At 55.4% G+C, this 20,662-nt stretch overlaps 1 protein-coding gene across 3 annotated transcripts; it reads right to left on the bottom strand.

Annotated features, from left to right (window-relative positions):
* Positions 1-2,909: 2,909 nt before the first annotated feature.
* Positions 2,910-18,659, bottom strand: PDLIM4 (PDZ and LIM domain 4). Of its 3 annotated transcripts, XR_014296533.1 has the most exons (8): positions 18,528-18,659; positions 13,868-14,019; positions 10,015-10,096; positions 5,427-5,608; positions 5,041-5,204; positions 4,600-4,717; positions 4,205-4,468; positions 2,910-2,925 (listed from the first exon to the last, which is right to left on the bottom strand). XR_014296533.1 is itself a non-coding variant. In XM_082651576.1 (7 exons), the coding sequence occupies exons 1-7, from the start codon at positions 18,618-18,620 to the stop codon at positions 4,264-4,266; spliced, it is 996 nt and encodes a 331-aa protein (XP_082507702.1). In that variant the 5' UTR covers positions 18,621-18,659; the 3' UTR covers positions 4,158-4,263. The 3 variants fall into 3 exon arrangements, 2 of the variants coding, with proteins under 2 accessions (XP_082507702.1, XP_082507703.1); XM_082651576.1 differs by lacking the exon at positions 2,910-2,925 and having other exon boundaries at positions 4,158-4,468; XM_082651577.1 differs by lacking the exons at positions 2,910-2,925; positions 4,600-4,717 and having other exon boundaries at positions 4,266-4,468.
* Positions 18,660-20,662: the final 2,003 nt, after the last annotated feature.

Raw genomic sequence — 20,662 nt, 5'->3', positions numbered from 1 at the left:
GACTGTGGGATTAAGGCGAGTAAGGGCGGCTGCTGGGAGTGGGGAGCCAGGTTTCGGCAGGTTTGAGTCTGGCAGAGGGGTGGGGGCCTGTGCCTGAGGCTACAGGATTTTTTCACTGGAGATCCTGAGCCTAATACCTTCCCCCGCTGCGGGCCAGTCCTCTGCTCACCGTATGAGCCCGTGGTGCCTGACCTTGTCTGCAGACTGCACGGGCCTGCAGGACCAGGGCACAAGACTCCAGCCACTCAATTCTCAGAGGACACTTGCACACTGCCCTGTGCTCCTTGAGGCAGGGGAGGGGTGGGGTCCGCGGGAGGAGCCTTGGAAGAAATTCCTAGGAACTAATTAAAGCAGGAACACAAGATCTATAAAAAGAAAATGGAAATAAAAATATACCAGAGTACTTCACAACACTCTGTCAATGAAAAAAGTTAATCAATAGTCAACCTAAGAAAGAAATGAAAGATTTTATTTGAGCCAAACTGAGGATTATAGCCCAGGAGACAGTCTGAGAGCACTCTGAGAACTGTTCGTAGAGGTAGGTGGGGAGGTCAATATATATGTGATTTTGTTTAAGTGGATACTACCAATCCAGCTCACATCTCAGTAGAAGGTTGCTGCTAGCCATGAGCAACAGACATCTTAGTTAATGGTTTTAGTATGGTTTTAGTTTCAGTATGAGAAGATGCAAGAATCAAGGTTCTTAAAAATTTCTCCTGAAAATATCTAACTCTCTGAAGGCCTGTTCTACCACCTTTCCCAGAACACAGAGTGCCTCATCCTGATCTTTGCCTTGAATTCTTTTCAGGGTCTACTGTAGGTCAGTGACTGAAGTGGCTAATGACTTGATTCTTGTAGAACTGGATGGTGGGCAACATTCTTTATTTTACAATCCCTTCCCTTTCAGTCTTAATTTCAACCGAGGTCTGGGGGCCATTTCATGACCAATTTGCCCCATGACACTAGGAATGTTCATTCCCAGGTCAGTCGAGGATTTCATTGATAGGCCACTCAATGTGCTATTACTGGACTAGGCCCTGTTAACAGTAACTAAAGGCCTCTGGACTGCCTATCTCACTAGTCTGTTACGGTCCAGGAAATGGTTCCCTCTTGTTGCTTCTTCACATATCTAGAGTTACACTATCACACTCATTGATCTTATAGATCTATATATTTGGTCAGTCATTTCAAGTTGCCTAATCATTAATTTTATCTGAGGCTCAGTCACACATTTGGTAATGCAAGAAACAATAATCTGGCAAAATAGGCAGAATATAAGAAATATATCGAGGGCTTCCCTGGTGGCGCAGTGGTTGAGAGTCTGCCTGCCGATGCAGGGGACACGGGTTCCTGCCCCGGTCCGGGAAGATCCCACATGCCGCGGAGCAGCTGGGCCCGTGAGCCATGGCTGCTGAGTCTGCGTGTCCGGAGCCTGTGCTCCGCAGCAGGAGAGGCCACAACAGTGAGAGGCCCGCGTACCAGTTAAAAAAAAAAAAAAGAAGAAATATATCGAGTAACATTAATAAGGTCATAAGTAAGTATTTAAGCTAAGAACTCCCACTAGGTGTGGCCCAGTATTTACCCAGGTCGTCTGACCAGTCTATTCTGCACCAATCACTATCTTTAAGGGAAATTACACACTGGCATTGTACATAAAGTTCACCAAAGAGGTAGGCACATACAAGGCAAGTGGAGGTGTGTCATCATGACCCCTTACAGGATTGAGAAAGGAGTGTTACCTTCTAAGAGTTACATGGCTGGCACCAGGAGAAAAATTGATATTTATGGTGGAGTAGGTATTTCTGCCATTGGGGAGGTCTAGTTAACGCACATGGAAGCTGCGCAGTGCACACTAGGGGGAAGGAGGAGGCTAAAGGGCAGAGAAAAAGTTTTATGTTTAAATTTTTTTTGGTCTTGCCTTAAAATCTGAATTTTTATTTCATCAACCTGAATAAATACAGAATAAGCACAGATCACAGTATTCTCTGGGAGGAAAGGATTCTAGCCAGTTCTCCCCAAGTGAGTCTCTAGAATCAGGGCAACCCCAGTCACGGTTCAAAGGGGTTTGTTGTCTGTTTTTCCAGAGCCTGATACTGAGTCTAAACCTCTGGACAATTGGAAATGTATGAGAATAACCTTGGCAAGTTTGTAAACGAAGAACGAGGAGGAGAGATTAGCACGTTAAACTCTTTAAGAGGTAATAATTAAATCAATATGATAGTTTCAATAATAAGAAAATATTTCAGTGGAATAGGGTCCAGTAACAAAGGTTCTTGCAAAAATATGAAAAGTTCCTATCTATCATTAAGAAGTTAATCCTCAGAAAAATGAGTGAAGGATTTAGAGGAATTCTTGGAGGGAGAAGACCATTCTGTTCCATGTTCATTCAGCACCCACCAGCAAACACAACAAATGTTTGTTGAATGAATGCTCATCTCTGGTAATCAGAGAAATGCAAATTAAAGTAACTACATATCGCATTTTACTTATCAGATTGGCAAAAATGAAAAATAAAAACCTGGTAATACCCTGTGTTGCAAGAGCACGAGGAAATGAGCACTGTCACGTGCTGATGGTGAGAGTGTGAATCGGTAATGTTGCCGAAATATCGGCTTCCTGTGCACCAATGCCGAACAGAAATACAGAGACAGAGATTTTGGAGGAAGAGAGGGATGGCTTTATTTTTCTTCCATGCGCAAGGGAAGACAGAGCATGCAGCGCCTCAAGAACTGTGCCCCTCTGTCCTGGGGAATTACAGGGGGTCTTATAGGTGGAACCCACAGTCCAGGGTAAGTGAAAAGGATCAAAGTGGTGAATGTCTTGCATTCTTCTTCTTCTTCCAATATTTTAAAAGTTACTGCTGGTGTCAGGCAGCCTGGTAATTGGGTCTGTTCATCTCTGGGTTATCGGCCTGCGACCTTCTTTCTGAAATGTAAACAGTTAAGAGGGGTGATTTGCTACAAGAGAATGCAGCAAGAGTAAGTGCCAGGTGCAGGGTACAATTCATATGGAATCAGAGAGTAATTGGTTTTCCTTAGCTTTGTGAAGGACAAGTGTTTGTTAGTAGTAACAGCTAAAGTATAACCAAGATTGCTTAATTCTTTCAGGCCTGTTTATGCTGTTTCCCCAGCCTGCTCATTGTTTCTTATTTTCTTTGTTTATCAGAAGATTTCTATTTTTGCTGCAACACTAACAGTCTTTTGTGGTCTGTGATAGTACAGAACTGAATATAGCACAATCGTCCATTACTCGGGGCTCACTAAATAAACGAGGCTGCTTCCTCTTCCGAGCAACCTAAGGAGAGGGTAGATCCACGTGACCCGGAGTCCAGGATGCGTCATCGAGTGCGAACAGCCACAATTCACCAACTCTGCTATCACTTATATTTTTTAAAAGTGAGAGTCTCTACAGGAGTGTGCAACCGAGCTGTGAAAGGCCAGGCCTCGGAGAAGGAGTGGCGTGTACTCTGGAGGCGAGTGTTCTTTTCTTTCTACTAAAATCTTACACACACACACACACACACACACACACACACACACACACACACGCCCTGCGTGCTCCCTGGTGCGGAGAGTGGGAAAGGAGAAAGAATACAGTGGGGGGGTGGGGGGGGGCGGGGGCGGGGGGATCGGAGAGGACGGGAAGAAACCCGGACGAGAGAAATGCTGAGATTGCCAGGAGGCAGATACCGCCCCCAACCAAACTGGTGATCTCCCCAGTCCTATCCGCCGCGGGGCAGTCCCTCCTGCAGCTGCTAGGGGCCGCCCGCGCTCCTGCTGGTGCCCACACGGGGCCTTTGCTGCCTGTGCTCGCCTTTGACATATCTTTGCACACAGATCCTCACGCTGTAGAGCTCTTCCCTCCCTCATCCCTTATTTCTCTGCTGACACTTTCCCTGACTCCATCCAGGTCAAACCCTTTGGCGTGACGTCCCCTTCTAGCACCTCAGACCTCGCTTCCCTATTAACAGGACTGCCCTTGTGATTCATGTCTGCCATCCACCCAGGCTGTGGCTTCCTTGAGGGCACCACAGTACCTGTCTTGCTCCCCCTTGCACCCAGTGCCTAAGAAAATGCTTGGCACCTGAACAGGTGTAGCACTCAGGAGCCATGGCCTGTGCTGGAGGGAGGCAGGCCAGGGCACCGACACGGTTGAGGTCAAGCAGAGGGAATTTATTAGAGAGGCAGGGCGTAAACATATTTACACGGGTGCGCGGGGACATTAAAAAAAGCAGAGGCGGGGATGGGAGGTTCCGGGAGCGGCTCAGACGAGTTCCACCTTGGCATTGGGGTACACCGCCACCACGTCGTAGCCCTCGGGGGGCTTGACGCGCGCCTTGGCGTGGCTTTCGCAGTAGAGCCGGTCGTCCAGAAAGAAGTAACCGCGCTGCTTGAGGTTCAGGCCGCAGTCGCTGCACATGAAGCACTCGGGGTGGTAGAGCTTGTCCCGCGCCTTGACGATGGTACCCCTGACGGGTGATCGGAGAGGACAGCGTCAGGAGCTGACCGATCCGAGAGCACGCCCCCACTAAGGGCCTCGGGCGGGGTCAGGGGACCACGGGGGTGGGGGGCGGGTGGGGAAGACAGAGGAGGTACTCACACGATGCCGTGGCCGCAGCGCGTGCACTCCGGCAGCCCCTGCAGGCCGCTCAGCGGAGCGCCTAGCTTGCCCGCCGTGGGCTTGAGGTTCCGGGGGCCGCCAGGCCCGGGCCGTTCCCCTGAAAGCCAGAGCACGGTTGGCAAGAGCCCGGTGCGGAGGTCAGAAAAGGGAAAACTTCATTTCTGCGGAGTGTGGGGCTGGGCCCTGCTTCCGTAGCCACCGGCAAAGAGACTGGGATAGGGGTTGGAAGGGCGACAGGGGTTGGGTGGGAATGAGAAAGCCCGGGCGCAGCGAGGTGTGTGGGAGCGCGCTGAGGACACGGGGGGCGGGGCTAATGGCCGGGAGGCCGGACGTGGGGTCGCAAAGGCGTGGCTTGGGCTGGTTGGGGGAGCGGAGTTCGGTACCTCAGGGAGCGGGAAGGCAGGTGAGGTAAAATCTTACCGCCCTCGCCGGCCTCTAGCATGCCCTGCAAGTAGCGGAAGGAGCCTGACTGCTTGGGCTCCGCAGCCGTCGGCTCGGCCGACTCCCGAAGCATCCTGTACACCTCTGAGCCCAGGTCTACTCCGCAGTCGCGGCTCCGCGAAAGGCCTCTGGCCAGGTCAGTGCTGGGCGAAAGAAGATGCACTAAGGGACAGGGTTGCAGTACCAGTACCAGTCTTCACTCTGCCAGCTCAAGGGTCTGGTGTGGTTTCATGAGTCAGAAGGCAATCAGCTGAGACCCAAGGATCAAGTGTTAAGGGTCAGGATGGGACCTGGTCTGAGATTTAAGGGCTCGGGGATTAGAATGGGATCTGGGTATGGCATCGAAGATTATGCCTCTGTACTACCTGTGGGGTGGAGACACGTGCAGGGTGCCCAACTGGGCCAGTAAAGTAGCCTCACTGCTGCTGCCATTGTGAGGGACTGGGAGGCGAGGTGACTGCCCGTAAGGAGATCCCAGGCCTGGCCTGCCATCTTCTGGCCCGAGCCCCGTGGCTGAGGGCCACCTGCTTGTCGCTGGACTGCCATCCTAGGAGAGAGAGGAGCCTGAGGCACTGGGAGACCCTCTGGGGTAGGCCCTCTGGCCATTCCTTGTACACCCACCCCTGCCCTGCTATGCCAAGCCTTCTTGGGTGTTGGCTGGCTACTCTTGCTCGGGCATCTCTCGGCTATGGTGCCCGGTCAGGGAAGGGGCTTGTGAGGAAAGGCTGAGCCTTGGGCCTGGTTCAATCCCTGCAGAAATGAGAAATGCTCATGGAAAGTCAGACACAAAAACCTGAGTCCCTGAGACTCAACGTTGGCTCATGAGCCCTGTGGTGGTTCTGACTACCAGTGCCCATGGGGGACAGTGTTGGGGCAGGACCATCCCAAGAAGCTTTTTAAGGCCAGCATGTCTGGTTCTGAGTGTATGGCTTCCTTGCAGAGGTGGTCCTGATACCAAGTCTTCTTCCCTGTCAGAACTGTGCTGGGTACTGGATGGGCCCATGGCTGGGAATGCAAAAAAGGAATTCCTGTTCTGCAGCCAGGAAGGGTCATCAATCATTGTGTCCCAAGACCCTTTAGTGGGAGCAGGCTGAGGTTTAAAGGTACCATTGTGAGGTCAGCCCCCTCCAGGCCTGTATTTTTTCCCCCATTTCCTGCTTCCCAGGCCAAAATAGGTGGCCTTCCGTAGACACAGCAGATAGGGGCAAAGGCTTGGCCAGGGCTCAAAGCTCCCCACACCACCACCCCACAGCCAGCCTGATGCCCACGGCTGAAACATTTGAGGAAGAATGCCCTGAAAATGCCTCCTCAGTCCATGAGAAGAGGTCAGGATCTCTGCAGGCGTGGTTTCTGAATTGGGACCTCAGATCTTTGTCGCTGCAGGGCCATGTTGCCCCTCGCTTGCAGGCACACAAGCCTGTCCTCAGCAGTGTGATAACAGGCATGCACACTCTCACCAAGTACATTTACAGACATACCCATGCATGAAGGCAACACACAGGCACCAGCCAGTCCTCCACCTACATACACCTAATCACACAGACACAGTTACATATACTCGGAGCCAGTGCTGGTCATACTGGGGATGACCATGGTGACCTCCATGACACAGTTGGTGGCCAGAGCAGCCTGACTTTGGGGTGGGGCCCAAGAGCCCAGGCCATGAAGTTGTTCTCAGCCTCAGTCTGGGAGGTGACATGTAAATTTTTCCTCCCCTCTACAGTGTGAACAGGGATGCTAGGTGGGGAGGAAAGGACGCCTACCCTAGAGGGAAAGAGCAAGCCTTGGACTCGGTCAGCCTCCAGCTGGGGCACAGCTGAGCCTGCAGGGCTTTGCCCAAGCTGCTGCTTTCTACAGGCTCTGAGCTGGGCAGGGGCATGAGGAATGGGCAAACTAGCAGCTGAGTGACTGAATGGGGGTGGTGTCCCAACTTCTCCCACCCCAACAGACAAAGGAGAGGGGGTCTCTCACTGCCCAGGTGGGCCCCCATCAACGAGGCAACAGCAGCAGAAAAACCTTTAGCCTTAGCCTCTGAGAAACCTGAGCACTCTCACACATGTGTCTGCAGGGCAGGCAGGCTGGGGCTGGCCTGGCCTCTAATGGGGACCAGATGGGCCATGGGCCGTGGGGGCAGGGCTGGGCCCCGTACAGAACAGGCTTCAACAGGAAGGGGGAGCTGGAGGGACCTGGAGGGAGGAAGCCCTCACTGACTCCCACCCAGCAGGGTGTGGGAGTTTATTGCAGGATCATCAGAGCCACTGCCCCTCCCATGGCCACCCATGCAGCAGCCTCTCTAGGTCTGAACTCAGTGGTTAGGACACACGTGGTGACCTCAGTGTTGGTTTGAGTCTCAGCTCTACCACTCGCTCACTGAGCAAGTTACATCACCTCTCTGAACCTCAGTTTCTTCATCTGTGAAATGGGGATGATGGTTTCTATCATAAGTTCCTCGTGGAGATAAAATGAGACAGTTGCATACAAAGCACTTAGCATAGTGCCTGGCACACATCCATTTTTGGATGAATGGCTGTCATGGGCATTCCTGAGCCCCCATTCCTGGATTTCCCTTCTCCACGGTGTGCCTGGTACCATGTGTTCCCCGTGTCTGAGTACCCGCCAGCTGCCGATTTGTTTGTTGAAGTCTCAGTGGGCTAGTCAGCAGCATGGGGGTAACTGCTAGCTTGCTCATCAGCTCCAGCATGACTGTGGTCAGAATCTAGGACACTCAACTTGGACAGAGGTGGGCACTAAATCCAGGTGAGCAGGTGGCACCTCCCAGAGGCCAAGTTCTAGCTCCCTGCTGGTCTGGAGAGGACGGGCTGAGTCCTGCGCTGCCTGCTGCACCTGGCTTGCCTTAACCTATCACCTGGTTCTCAGTTCAAATGCCACCCTCTCTGGGAAACCTTTTCTGATCACCATCCTTCCTCCACTCTGGGCTGTGTTCCCATGTAAGGGCTGAGAGAAGGAGACTCCAATGACTCTATATGGAAGGTGGGCCTGAAGCCCCAGTTGATGAGTGCCAGGGTACCTTGTGCTGGTCTTAGGGCCAGCTGTCGTCTTCCCCTCCTGTGATGGCTCCAGCTGGGCCCACCGCCCTCCCCCCTGCAGGTAGAGGGTGGGAGCAGTATGGAGACAATGGGCCCTGTATCTGTGTTACTGAGGACACGGCCCTACAGGGGCTGGGTGTGGGTGTTTCTGTCCCCCCTTCCATGGAGCTCATGACCTTTTAAGTATGAAAGGGGGGCAGCAGCTGAGGGGCTGCCCTGTTGCTTGTGGAGAATCCCCCCGCTTCCAGCCTGAGCCCCACAGCCTGGCCCTTGAGGAGGTCAGTAAGGGAAAGTGTGGGACAGAGGGAGCTGTTCTCCAGCCCCCAGCCCCACTGGCCCAGAGCCTCTCCTGGAGGACTCAACAGACTTGAGCTTCATATTCCAAAGCTCAGGCCCCCTTGTCCTATCCATCTTGGTACTTACACACGAGAGCCGGGCTCACACATGAGCTGGGGGCCTATACTACGCTATTCTCATTTCGCCCATGTCAAGCCTGGGTGATTTGTCTATGCCCCCCAGCCCCTGTCCCCATGGGTCCATGGAACTACCAGAGCAAGCTTCTGAGACCCAGGTGTGGCCACAAATCTCTTCAAGAACAGCTGAGGTCCTGGGTAGAGGAAACCGAGAGCCTCTCTGTGCCCTCAGCCCTCACCTCTGCCCCCTGCCACACCTGGGACTTTTTTCTCTGAACCTACGGTGCACAATCTCACCTCTGGGCCTTTGTATGTGCTTCACTTTGTATGTGGCACACTTCTCTCCATGCCCCTTTGCCTCCCTTATTCTTCCAGACCCTTAGGTCTTGGCTTGGATACCCCCTCTTCCAGGGAGCCCTCTCTGACCCCTTGAGTCAGATACCTACTCTGGACTCCTTTGACCCCTGGCTTCTTCCATCCCAGAACTGCTAGGTGCCTCTCCCCTTCCAGAATGGGCACTCCCTGCGTATGGTAAGCACCTGGCCTCAGGGATGCCAGCAAAAGCAAGGTAGGGAACAAATGTCAGAGAAAGATGGGGACTAGGATAGGGGGTGAGGGAGAGGCCATGGCAAATCATTCCCTCTGGTACAGCAAAGCCTCCGTGGAGAGAGAGTGGATATGAGCAGGCCCTGGGGGCCATGGTCCCACATGCTGGGTCCCAAGTTCAGGCTTCATCATAGACCAGTCGAGTCTCCGCCTTGCCCAAACTCAGTGGCCCAGAAATAACGAGTTCACTCTGGATACCTCAGCTTTGCCCACTTGGCCACCCCTCAAGCCCATGGAAAAATGAGGCCCTAAAGCAGCCTGGCTCCACCTCATGCTCCTTGAGGACAGCACCATAGCTGTGACTCCTGTCATACACAGAAAGGTGAATGAGCAGACAGGCCTGCAGCCTGAGGTCTGCTAGCTGCGATCATGGAATGGCCAGGAGAAAACTTCAGTCTTGGATAGGGCAAGGCAGTGCCTTATATTCTAAGGTTGGCTCTGGCCAGGTAGGTGCCCAAGGCTAGGATGAGACAGAAGAGTGCCCCATAGCCTGAGGTCACTCCACAGCCTATGGCTGTCCCCCACCCCTCCCCCAAGTCTGGTGACTTCCTCCTGATCTGGCAACACTGGGCGACAGAGTGAAACCCAGCTGGGTAAGTGGTAGCCCTGAGCCAAGGCCTGGCCCAGTCCCTGCCCACCACAGGCACCATTGTCCCAGAATCCAGGACTGCTTAGCGTACTGACAGAGCCCACAGCAGGTACCCGTCACCTTGGGAGCCCCTGATGGGGCATGGACAGAGCCCAGAGAAGCCTTCTGCTTCAGTCTCTGAGAACCGCAGTGAGGACATCCAATGCAGTTAAACCCGTGGACAAGGCCCGGCCTCTCTGCCCTGGGCTTGCTCTGAGCTAGGCCAGGCCAGGCCAGGCCAGGTGGTGTATGTACATACCTGGGCCTCGGGATCGATGTGGATCCTGTGTGGCTGAGCCTTGCTGTCCTCTGGGGTATTGGGCCAGCTCCTGCCTTCAGGCCTGTGGCAGGAATTAGGATTGTCAGAAATCTCTGCTTACTAGCCCACCATGCCTGGGAACTAGGACCAAGAAGCGCTGGGGTCTGGGCCCAGGCCCACCCAGGACCAGGCTTGGTACCCTGCATGGATAAGGATACTACCCCAACTCTTTCCCCTGCGCCAGAATGCTGGCCTTCGTGGCAAGGAGACACAACTCTAGATCTGCCACTCACCTGGGATAGGCTGTGTGCCCTTTCTCCACTAGCTGCTCCTTCCCCCTCTGGTCTGATTCCTAGAAAGGAAGCCCTACAGCTTCCCCACCTTTCCACCCTCTCTGTGGCCTATGGAAGCTCAGCATAAAGAGGGCCAAGCTCATGGCGGAGCAAGCCAGGCCTTACACGTTGATCAGCTAGGAGCCCATCCACTCCTCCCGCTTCCATTCACAGCCTCTGATGGGGCCTGGGAGTCAGGCATCCGTGGGCCCAGGAAAAGTGGAATGGAGGCTCTGAGGGGTGCACCTCCCTGACTGCTGCCGCTGGCAGAGTCATCATCAATGTCTGCCCAGCCCAGATGGGAAACAGGCCATTAGGAAATTCCTGCTTCGCCATAGAAACCAAAAGCCAAACACCACTCAGGAGGGAGAAAAACATCATAAACCTGCCATAAGTGGGGGCAGGCAGGGCCGAGAGGCTACAGGCCTGGGGCCCAGTCCTGCCACTGAGTAGTCCTGTGACAAGGCAGGCCAGGAGGGTGTGTGGACCCCGGATTGGCAGGTGGGTGTGAGTGAGGCTGGTTACACCAAAGGGGAATAATGTCCCCACTCTGCCCCACAGGGCCTCCTGGGTCTTCTCAGGGGTCTTACCACTGGGCTAGCAGCTCAACCCTGCCCCTGTCCCCCCACTCAGCAGAGGATTTTAACAATCTGATTACACGTGTAGTCCACACTCACTCTGCTCTTCCTCACCATTGCCCATTCCTTGGTCCCCTGCAGGCTACCTCTCTTCTCCACAGCCTTTCAGAGGCCTGTGGCCCCAAGGCTCTGCTGTTCTATCCCCCACTGGCATCTGGCTCCAGCCCCCTCAGCCAGGCTCCCAACTGACTGCCCTAACTCACAGCTCTAATTATGGTCTCTATGCACTCAGAACTCTGCTGGAATAAACCTAGGACATCTTGTGTGGCTGTTTGGCCTTATACTTCCTTGAAGTCCTGCCCAGAAGAGAAGTACAAGCCTGCGGTCTGAAGATCAGAGGGTACAAAGTACCCAGAGCCATCAGAGTGGTCCAAAGGCATAAGACTGGAATGAGAGGCTTATTCATGTGTCAACCTCCACCCCCAGGTCTCCACACTTTAGGCTGAGCAGGTAGCTCCATCTGCCATCTTTAAGCCCACCAAAGGGTGGGCTGTACAAATCCATCTTGTATCCCATGTAATAGGTGACAGGGACCTCACCAGAGGCCCCAGGGTTGCAGCTGATGCCAGGAAGGTCCTGGACCTACAGAACATGCCCAGAAAGTATGGGTTAGCTTGGATTGCTGGATACCTGGCTCTGAGTTCCAGACAAAGTAAGCATAGCGGGGAAGCTGGGCCTTTACTTCACTTTTCATCCTGTGGAGAAGTCTGTGGAGGAGTACAGCCCTCTGTACGCAAGAGGGCAGGTAGGGAAGCTGGCCTAGGTAGAGCTCTGGGAGCGCTGGCACAGAGTAGCTCCCTCCAAGCAGCTCACCAGGCCAATCTTCCACAGACCCCATGTTGGGGGTTGTCTTTGGAGGCTCAGGCATAAGTCCTGGCATGACAGGCAGGATAGAGAGCAGGGTCAGAGGCCTTGCAGGTGAGAAGGCACCCAGGAGAAGAGATGCTGGCCCAGAAGATCAAGGTGGCCCCTGTGTCTTGATCCCCCAGAATCTGCATGTGTGAGAATTAGGGATGGGGGCTGGGGGACATGACATCAGGTTTTCACCCTGACGAAGCAGACACTGTATGTCATCCTCACTCAATCCCAGATCCCCCATTTTGAAGTTGAGGAAGCTAAGGGCTCTGATATTAAATCACTAGGACAACACAGTTCTCAAGTGCAGAGCTGGGACTGGAACCCAGATCTGTGATAGGAGAGAGTGTGCTCTCACCTGCTCCATGGCCAGGCAGCATCTGGGGGCTCAAATACCCAGTGTGGAACAGGTCAGTGGACCCCTGGCTCATCCATGCCTGGCTTGGAACAAATGGCCAGGGAAGGAAGGAAGGAAGGAAGGGGGACCTCCACCCTGCCCCCACCCTGCTACCCTCCCCTGACATCATTCCCTCTGTGGACCTCCTGAATCAGGCCCCCTGTGAGCCTCCCCTGCCCCTTGTCCCACTACTATCAGGGCTTCCCTTATTCAGCCATGCAGAGACAAGGCCAGAGGTGAATCAGGGCCCAGGAACCCAGCCAAGTTGGGTGGCCTCAGAGGCCCCTCATGGGCAGAGCAGTGCTGATGCTTCCCCCAGACAGCCTGTACCTCGGTCTCAGAGAGGGTGATGAATGTGATCCTGCTTTATGGAGAAGGAAACCCAGGCTCACAGAGGTCATCTGGTGAGCCTAAGAACCCAAAAAGTCTGGAAGAGGGCCAGCTCTGCTGAACTCCCAGGACAGAGCCTCCTCACTGCAGGCCAGGTGGAGTGTACAAGGCCCTGGACTTGCAGCTGGGCCCACTCAGCGCCGAGAGCAGAGTCAGGGTCCTGACTTCAACACGGACCTGGGCCAGACATAAATGGGGCTACTTCAGAAGGCTTCCCACCATGTTTAACGGCTCTGAGCCCATGGATTACACCCTGCCCTGCTGGCTCTAAGGCCTGGTTAGCCGTGTTGTGGTTTGGGGAGGATTCACCTACACACACCCACATGGGGTTGTGGAAAGTCGCTGTTAACAGTGAACGTGGCAGAGGTGAGCAGTTATGTCTGACTTCCCTGGATCTAGGCAAGACAGGGGGAGGGAGATCCCGCCCAGCCCGGACCCAGCCGACTGCCATCAGCCTGAGCAAGGCTGGAGATGCCCCAGGTAGACCTTCCATCCTGGAGCATGTCCAGGGCACAGGTGGGGCTTGGTGACCCCCCAATCCTCGCCTTCCTGATGGGCAGTATAGCATTACACAGTCCACGGCATCCAGATTTAAGCAGGGCAGAGGTTTCGGCCATAGTGGGGACAGCTGAGGCAGGGCAGCTGTGGGGCTCGTAGAAGTGGTCAGCAGTCAAGCAGAAGGAATGGAGTCTTTGGGAGTGAGGGAGACCTGAGGTCAGATCTTGCTTCACCACTGCTCTGCTGTGTGACTTGAAGCACCCTCCAAACTTTCTGAGTCTCAGTTGTCTCACGTGTAAAGTGGAGACTATATTAGGTTTTACCTTATCGAGTTGGTTTGACAGTTAAACAAGGTGTTGAACGATAAAATTCTTTGAACTGGTCATCAAGCTCGTCACTCGTGGGTGGGAAAAGGACTGAAATCACACACACCTCACCCCCGGTTTGAGGCTACTCAAGGTCTTAGTTCAGCCCTGATTTTGGGCTGCCTACCCCCTGCCATAAGTCCCCCAACATAGTTCCAGCCATAGGTTAAATGGGTGCTTCTTCCTCTCTTAAGCCACCTGCATCTCCAAACAGTGCCTGTCAAACCCCTGTGAAAGTGCTGCTCCATAGGAGTGGGGTGCCAGGAACTGAAGCAGAGAGGCTGTGTGAGGCCCAGCTCACCCAGGATGTTGGCCACCCAGAACCGAGCCTCCCCTGATTCACCCGCATCATCCTGGCCCAGCCTGCCCTGTGCGTACCTGCTCACGGAGAGTATGAGGTGGTCATGGCAGCCCTTGATGCGGTTCTGTGCCTCCAGGTGTGTCATGAGCTCTGTGCTCTCACCATTGATGGCCTGGATCAGGTCTCCAGGGCACAGTGCAGCCAGGGCAGCCTTGCTGCCAGCATGGACCTGTGGATGGACAAGCCAGATGGCTGGACATTGGTCATTATGTGGCCTTGCTGCGGGCTCTGTTCTAGACCCCTTCCAACCTCAGAACTGGGCCAGTATAGCCCTGCTGCCCATGTGACCTGTGGGTGGGCAAGTTGAGTTCCCACATGGCTTTGCTGAAGCCTCTGCTCCAAACAAGCCCAACTGCAGCACCTGGAGGTCTGGTGAGGTATGAAGGGCATATGAGAGGGGCTTCCTCTGGGTTGGGACAAATGGGATGTCACTCTTGCAGCCTGCATACATGCAAGGGACACAGAAGGATATGTGTTCTCCAGCAGATACGAAGCATGGACATGTCACAGGTACCCTGTATTGCCCCACCCAGACAGACCACATAGTAGCCCCTTGACCTGATGTTCAAACCCTTAGTGACCTTTTTTCCTCTCATCCCCACCCCTCCACATTTACCTCCACACACCCACACTCTATCCAGACCATCTGAACGTCAAGGGGGTACTCACGGGTACCAGATAGCTCTCACCTTCACACTGCTACAGATGCTGTTCCCTCTACCTGGAACACACTTTCCTTTGACCCCAAACCCTAATTACCAGCTTATGCCTCCTCATCCTTCAGGTCTCAGGCTCTCAGCAGAGGCCATTTCTCCTGGAAGCCTCTCCTCTGGGGTCCCACAGTACCCTGTGCACCCCCTTTACCACTCTGCTCCCCTAACATTGTTAGTGCCTCATTCTGTGCTGTCACCTCCCCAGGCAAGTCGAGGGCCATCTACTTTTAGCTGCCAGCCTGCGCTCCCGGGTCACAATTTCACCTCCCTTTCCTCTGGAGGACAGGCACAAAGGCCACCCCAGTGCCACTGTTGATCCCAGAGGGTCAAGCAGTGTCCACATCTGGAGCCTCCTACAATGCCGGTCCCTTGACATGTGCCACATGAGGTTGGGAATAAGCTCACAGGAGGCCTAAGTAAGCAGCCTCGGGAGGGAATTCAGGCAACAGGACATCCTTTACCCTGTCCCTGGTCCCAGCACAGCCTTTGGAAAGAGACTTTAGGGACCCTCATTCCTCCCAGCCTCTCAAGCTGTGGCTCAAGAGCTGTCAGTGGCACTGTCCCTGTTGGGGTGGGAGCTCCTGGAGGCCTGGTCAGGCTCAGTTTAGCCAGTTCTCTGTAGTGAGCGGACAAAGCTGAGGTGCTGGCAGCTCCTTGGCTGGAGTCCTGGTGTGGGTACTGCCAAGCAACCTGCCCTGAAATAGGCTGCCCCAAGGAATGTTCTTCTGGAGCATGCTACCCTCAGCCAACCAGCCCACCACTAATGTTCCTTTGTAGGGCATGGGCACCTACACAGGCCTGTCTTCCCAGGGAAGGCACCCACTTGGCACCATCCCACCCTCCCCCCAAGGCCCTGCTCTAGGCCCCCTCTCCTACACGGATACCTGCTCTGTGACATGGCAGGGGCTCAGTGCTTTAGCCATAACTAGCTCATGGCAACCTCTCAACCACCTGATGAGACAGAGGCTGTTCTCATTCCTATTTTTAGATGAAGAAAGAGAGGCTTTGGGGATGGGGCATTTTGCCCCAGTCCCCATGCTGGAGAGGAGTCTTCTTCCTCAGGGGGGTGGCTAGCTGCAGGCTGACTCAGCCAGCACAAGGGGTGCATTCAGGCCCCTGTGGGTGGAGGAAGTTCTCGAAAGCAGGGGTGGCTGGGACTCTGCCAGTTCCGTTAGCTTGGGAGTTCTGGTCAGAGAGGGCGTGAGGCCAGGAAACCGTGACTCTTCCAACTGCCTTTACGTGCATTGTTTCATTAGTCCTCAAGGCAAGCCTATTTCCTAGATGAGGAAACCAAGGTCCAGAGAAGTACAGGACACTCAACTGATAAACGGCAGAGTTAGGATTTCAGTCCAGACCAACCAATTCCAAATGCTATGCTCTTAACCAGTGTGCTTTTCTGCAAAAGGGAGTGAGGGGAGAGACAGTGTCCCAAGTAGAAGGATCAGCATGTGTAATAGCTCATCTGGGAGTGAAAGTAAGAGCAGGCTCCTGTGGCAAAAATATCACCAAAATATCGGTGAGGAGAGAGTGGAAGAGATGAAATGAGAGGAAAAAGCAGGGACCAGACCTACAGGCCTTGTAGGCCCAGGCGAGAGGATTCTAAACAGGGACATCGCAGGACAGAGTTGAATTCAGGCTGATCCTTCTGGCTGCTGAGTGCAGGATAAACAGACAGAAGGAAGAGAGAGGGGAATGGTGAAGTCAGCTGGGAGGCTGGGGCGTGAACCAGCCCCTTCACCTATAGCAGCTACATTTAAAGCCCCTGTGTCACTCCACCTGGCCTAGAGGCAAAAAGCCCCTACAGGGAGCTGGGCATACAGTTAGTGGTGTTCATTCCAGGCACTAGTTTCTAGGGACCTGGTAGCAACAACCCATTAGGATTCCAAGGTCAGTAGTCACTATAGTTTGTGAGGAAGGAGCCCTGGGCAATGTTTGGGGGGGCTCCCAGAGGCTTTGTGGGCTGAGATTGCATAGTCCCAGCTCTGCCAGGCAGCCAGCCTCCTCTCTGTCTGAGTGTGGCTGTCTCCACTGGGTGGGGGAAGTCCCGTAAGCATGGGAGGGGTCGGGTCTTGAACCCCCTCGGTGAGGACACTCCCACATATAATCAGTGTCTGTAGACCTGCCCTTGAGGTACCTGCTGGGCAAGCTGTGGCCTGTGTCTCCTCAGCCCTGTAAATCTCCCCAGATCCCACCCAAACCCAGGCTCAGCCATCCTGGCTCCTCAGGCCTTAGCTGCTGCTCTGAGACTTTGGGGGGACAAGGCGGGGGTGTTCTTCCTGGTAAACCCTTTCCAGCCTGTCTGCCTGCCAGCGGCCTGCATCCCGATTAGCTCCAAACAAGGCCGCCGCTGTTGCTGCCGCTGTGACGTGTGGAGGCCTTTCCTCGGCGGGCAGGCAGCCGCGTGGGCAACAGATGTCTCTGCTCCCTGCTGCCTGCGGCCGTCAGCCGCTGCCACTTAGCCTGTCAGCGGCCTCACGCCCAGGGTGGCTGGCCCGCCGGCTGGCCTAGCACCCCCAACAGCCTGCCTTGGTGGTGGACACACAGCATGACACTCACTGGCAGACACAGATGTGCACGCTCTCTCTCTCTCTCTCTCTCTCTCTCTCTCTCTCTCTCTCTCACACACACACACACACACACACACAGGCCCCCAGCAGGGCTCTCTCAGGGAAGTGGGAGATGAAAGGCTCCCAGATGTGTTGAAGGCCCACCTCACTCAGCCCCAAAGGACCTGGTGGCCATGGGGTGAGGGCAGATGTGGGAATCCTCCCAGGACAGCTGGGCCTGCCTGTCACCCTGGCCCCCAGAAACGGGATTCCATGATTCCATGCTCCACCAGGTGCCCACCCCTTCCCCTAAACTGGAAAGAAGACTCTGAAAGCCCAGCCAGCTTGGTCCAGCCCCCATGGCGAGAGGTGGCGGAAGGGTAGGGGGAAGGTGCTCTCAGTTCCCCCGATACAGGGCCCCGAAGACCAGAGCAGCTTGTATGGGGTCAAGGGATGGCCCCAGGTCCCCTTCTCTCTTCCCTTCAGACTGGGAGCCCCCAAGGGCAGGGCCTGGGTTCTCTCCTCTTCTGTACCCTAGGCTGGGACCCCCAGGGGCAGCGTCTGAGTCCCGTCTTCTGGCCCTTCAAATATGGGACCCCAAGGCTGGGCCAGGATCCTGTCTTTCCCAGTTTGGGTACCCCCCTCTGACAGGGCCCGAGTCATGTCCTCTGTTCCTCTGTCCTCCTCAGATTAGCCACCACCTGGGGTGGTGCCCCCTCCTCCTCCTCCTCTGCCTAAACCTGGGGCAGTGCATGGCCACAGAAACTTGAGGAACTGGGTGGAGGTTATCCTGGCCCCTGGTCTTGTGTGTCTTGTGGCAAGGGGGTCTCAGAACTGCATAGTCAAGTCTTCCTTTCCCTGGAAGCCAAAAATTCCTCCTGGTCACTTCCCCTTAGGACAAGTGAGGTCATGGATGAGAGACTGACCAAAACCAGAGTGGGGAACTGGATGGATCTTTCTTTCTTCAGTTTCAGAGAGGACCCCAGACCTCCTTGGGATCACTCAGCTCTACTGGCAGGGACCCTTGATAAGCGGAGTCTCTCAAGTCATTTCGCTTGAAATTTTCAGGCTGCATTAGGTTGAAGCAGCATCTCTGGGCCTCTGGAGATCAGTCCAGATCTCTGGCCCATGACTTTGGCCTGCAGTGAGTCCCCCAGAATGAGGCCAGCAGGGAGGCTGGTTTGTGAGCTCTTGGGGGGAATCCTTCAAGGGATAAGGGCAGGTAGGCCCAGCGGGAGGGGGAGGGGGCTGTGGCGACGCTGCCCAGCCTGGAAGCCTCCTCTACAGCCTGTGGGTCACCGAGGCCAACCCTTGGCCTTCGAGCCTCCAGGACGTCGGGGATCCGGGTCCCGGGTGGACTGTAAGGACTGGGTCTCAGATTCAGGACCTCCCCGCCGCCCTGTGGCCGCTGGACTCACCCGCGAGATGGTGAGGGGTACGCTGAAGTCCCGGCCGCCCACCAGGCGGAAGCCCCAGGGCGAAGGGCCGCGCAGGGTCACGGAGTGGGGCATCGCGAGCCGGAGCTGCGGCCGGAGCTTGAGCCGGACACTGAGGAGTCGCCGCCGCCGCCGCCGCCGCCGCCGCCGCCGCCGCCGCCGCCGCCGCCGCCTGGACGCCGCGCCCCGCCCCTGGCCCGCCCGCCCCCGTACCCCCCTTCGCCCGGCCCCCGCCCCTGCTCCCCGCGCGCCGGGATTGGCCCCGCGGCCGACCCGACCCTCCCACTTCGGGGGGCTCAGAGGACCCGCCCCTCAGCCCCGGCCGCCTGCAGCCCGGCACCCCCGCCAGGTTCTCAGAGAGCCGGGACTGGAACGGCCCCGACGTCCGAGATCCTGCCCCGGCCTCCGCTCTGCGGGCCGCGGACCGGAGCCCGGCTGTGGAAGATCAAGCCTGGCCCTTTGAAGTCGCTTCTGCGGGGCGGCGCCCCAGCCCGGGGAAGGATGGGGGGCAGGGGCAGCCCAGATGGGGGATGGGGCCGTGCCTTGCTCCGAAACCTCCTCAAGGTCCTGACAGGCAAACCTGCGACCCCACCCCTCAGTGCGAGGAGTCCTCTGAACAGCGAACGAGCACTGATGGGGAGCCCTGGGCCTGAGCAGGCCTGGGCCAGTGTCACAGACCCAGGATGACAGCGGGCAGTGCCAAGTATGGGAGCAGGAACAAAAAAGTATCCAACCTCATTTGGAGAGGTCAGGAAGGCTCTCTGAAAGAGGTGACCGCTGACTTGAGTTTAGAAGCAAGGTGCCCTGTCTTGTCCTTCCAGGTGTCATTGCTTCCCCAGGACACTCAGGCCTTCTCCAGCTGCCCTGTCCTTCCAGGCCTTATCCCTGCGTACATGACCCCCTTCCTTCCTCCCTTGCAAGGAGCTTTGTTTCCCCAGGCTACCTAGAAAAGGAGCAGCTAGGGTAGCTGGGGTCTTGGCTGTGCCACGTTGGAGGTGTGCGAAGTACTGAGGGGAGTGGAATTTGGGGCAGCCCTTCTCTTGGGACCCTCCCTAGTCTTCTCTCCACTCTCAACCATTGTCCTCCAGGAACAGCCTTTGCAGGTGCCATGGCCTAGCCAGGGCCCCACTTACCACTCTCAGACCCTCCTGGACACTTTGGTCTGGCTACATCAGGGCGGCACTGTCTGTCGTTCCAGACCCTGAGGGGCCCCTAACTTAGCCATTCTTGATAACCCTGTGTGCCCTCTTGTCCAAGTTCTGTTATGGCTGCTGCCCTTGGGATGCTAACAGGTTATGGGGGAAGATGTGTCTATGGAATCTGTAACACCTCAAGAAGGAGGACGCTTGAGAGGCACAGACTTAGGGTAGTCCAAGGAAGTGCGGGTGCCCTTCAGGGTGGAATATGGATGCCTCTCTGGGAGACGGGGTGCTGCTGTCTGTTCAGCTGGCAGAGAAACATGAGTGGTGTGTGTGGCAGTGGTGTGTGTGTGGGAGGATGTATATGGGTGTGTGTGTGTGTGTATGTGTACATATCCAGGGAGTGCCAGCCATTGGGCTCTCAATACTGTGAGGGAGAAGGTTTCTGCTCAGCTCTGTACAGACTTAGGCTCAACGGGGACCGAGTGGAAGGGCCAGTAAGAGAGTTGGCTGCTGGATGGTCTCTTGGGAACCCTTAGGCCAGAGGCTCCCCAGGACTTGGACCCCATTGAATGATGTGAAGATTGGGGGCAACTATCACTATCACTGACTGTCCGAGGATTAAGTGCACAGCATGGCTGGGTGGTCAGAAACCTCATCGGGACTCCAAGAGCCATGGTGAATGAAAATGGTGCAGAGCTTTGCTGTGGGGAGGGGGACCTCAGGAGTCTGTGGAAGTTCCTGCCCAAGGCATCCCACAGTGGATTCCTGAAACTCTTCCTTAGACGTTCGTTGCTTTCTTCTCCCAATTTACACACCCCCAGGGACTGCCAACCCCACCACCCACCATCATGAAATCCCTTCATCACCTTCCTCTTTACTTCCATTTGGGGGGGAGCATATCACCCCCTTGCAGAAGTGGTCCTCCCGAGTATGACTTTCCTAGCCCTTCAGCATCTGGGCTGTGTAATCCACCTC

Source organism: Grampus griseus, assembly GCF_964374135.1.
Source record: "Grampus griseus genome assembly, chromosome: 3".
NCBI classification, from domain to species: Eukaryota; Metazoa; Chordata; class Mammalia; order Artiodactyla; family Delphinidae; genus Grampus; species Grampus griseus.
This window is presented reverse-complemented; position numbering and strand designations above follow the sequence as displayed.

Coding starts and splice junctions, on each gene's coding strand:
- PDLIM4 (XM_082651576.1), bottom strand. CDS start 18,620: ATGCCCCACTCCGTGACCCTGCGCGGCCCTTCGCCCTGGGGCTTCCGC. Junction 5,205..5,426: donor CACGTGTCTCCACCCCACAG/GTAGTACAGAGG, acceptor TCTTTCGCCCAG/CACTGACCTGGCCAGAGGCC. Junction 4,718..5,040: donor GCTAGAGGCCGGCGAGGGCG/GTAAGATTTTAC, acceptor TCTGGCTTTCAG/GGGAACGGCCCGGGCCTGGC.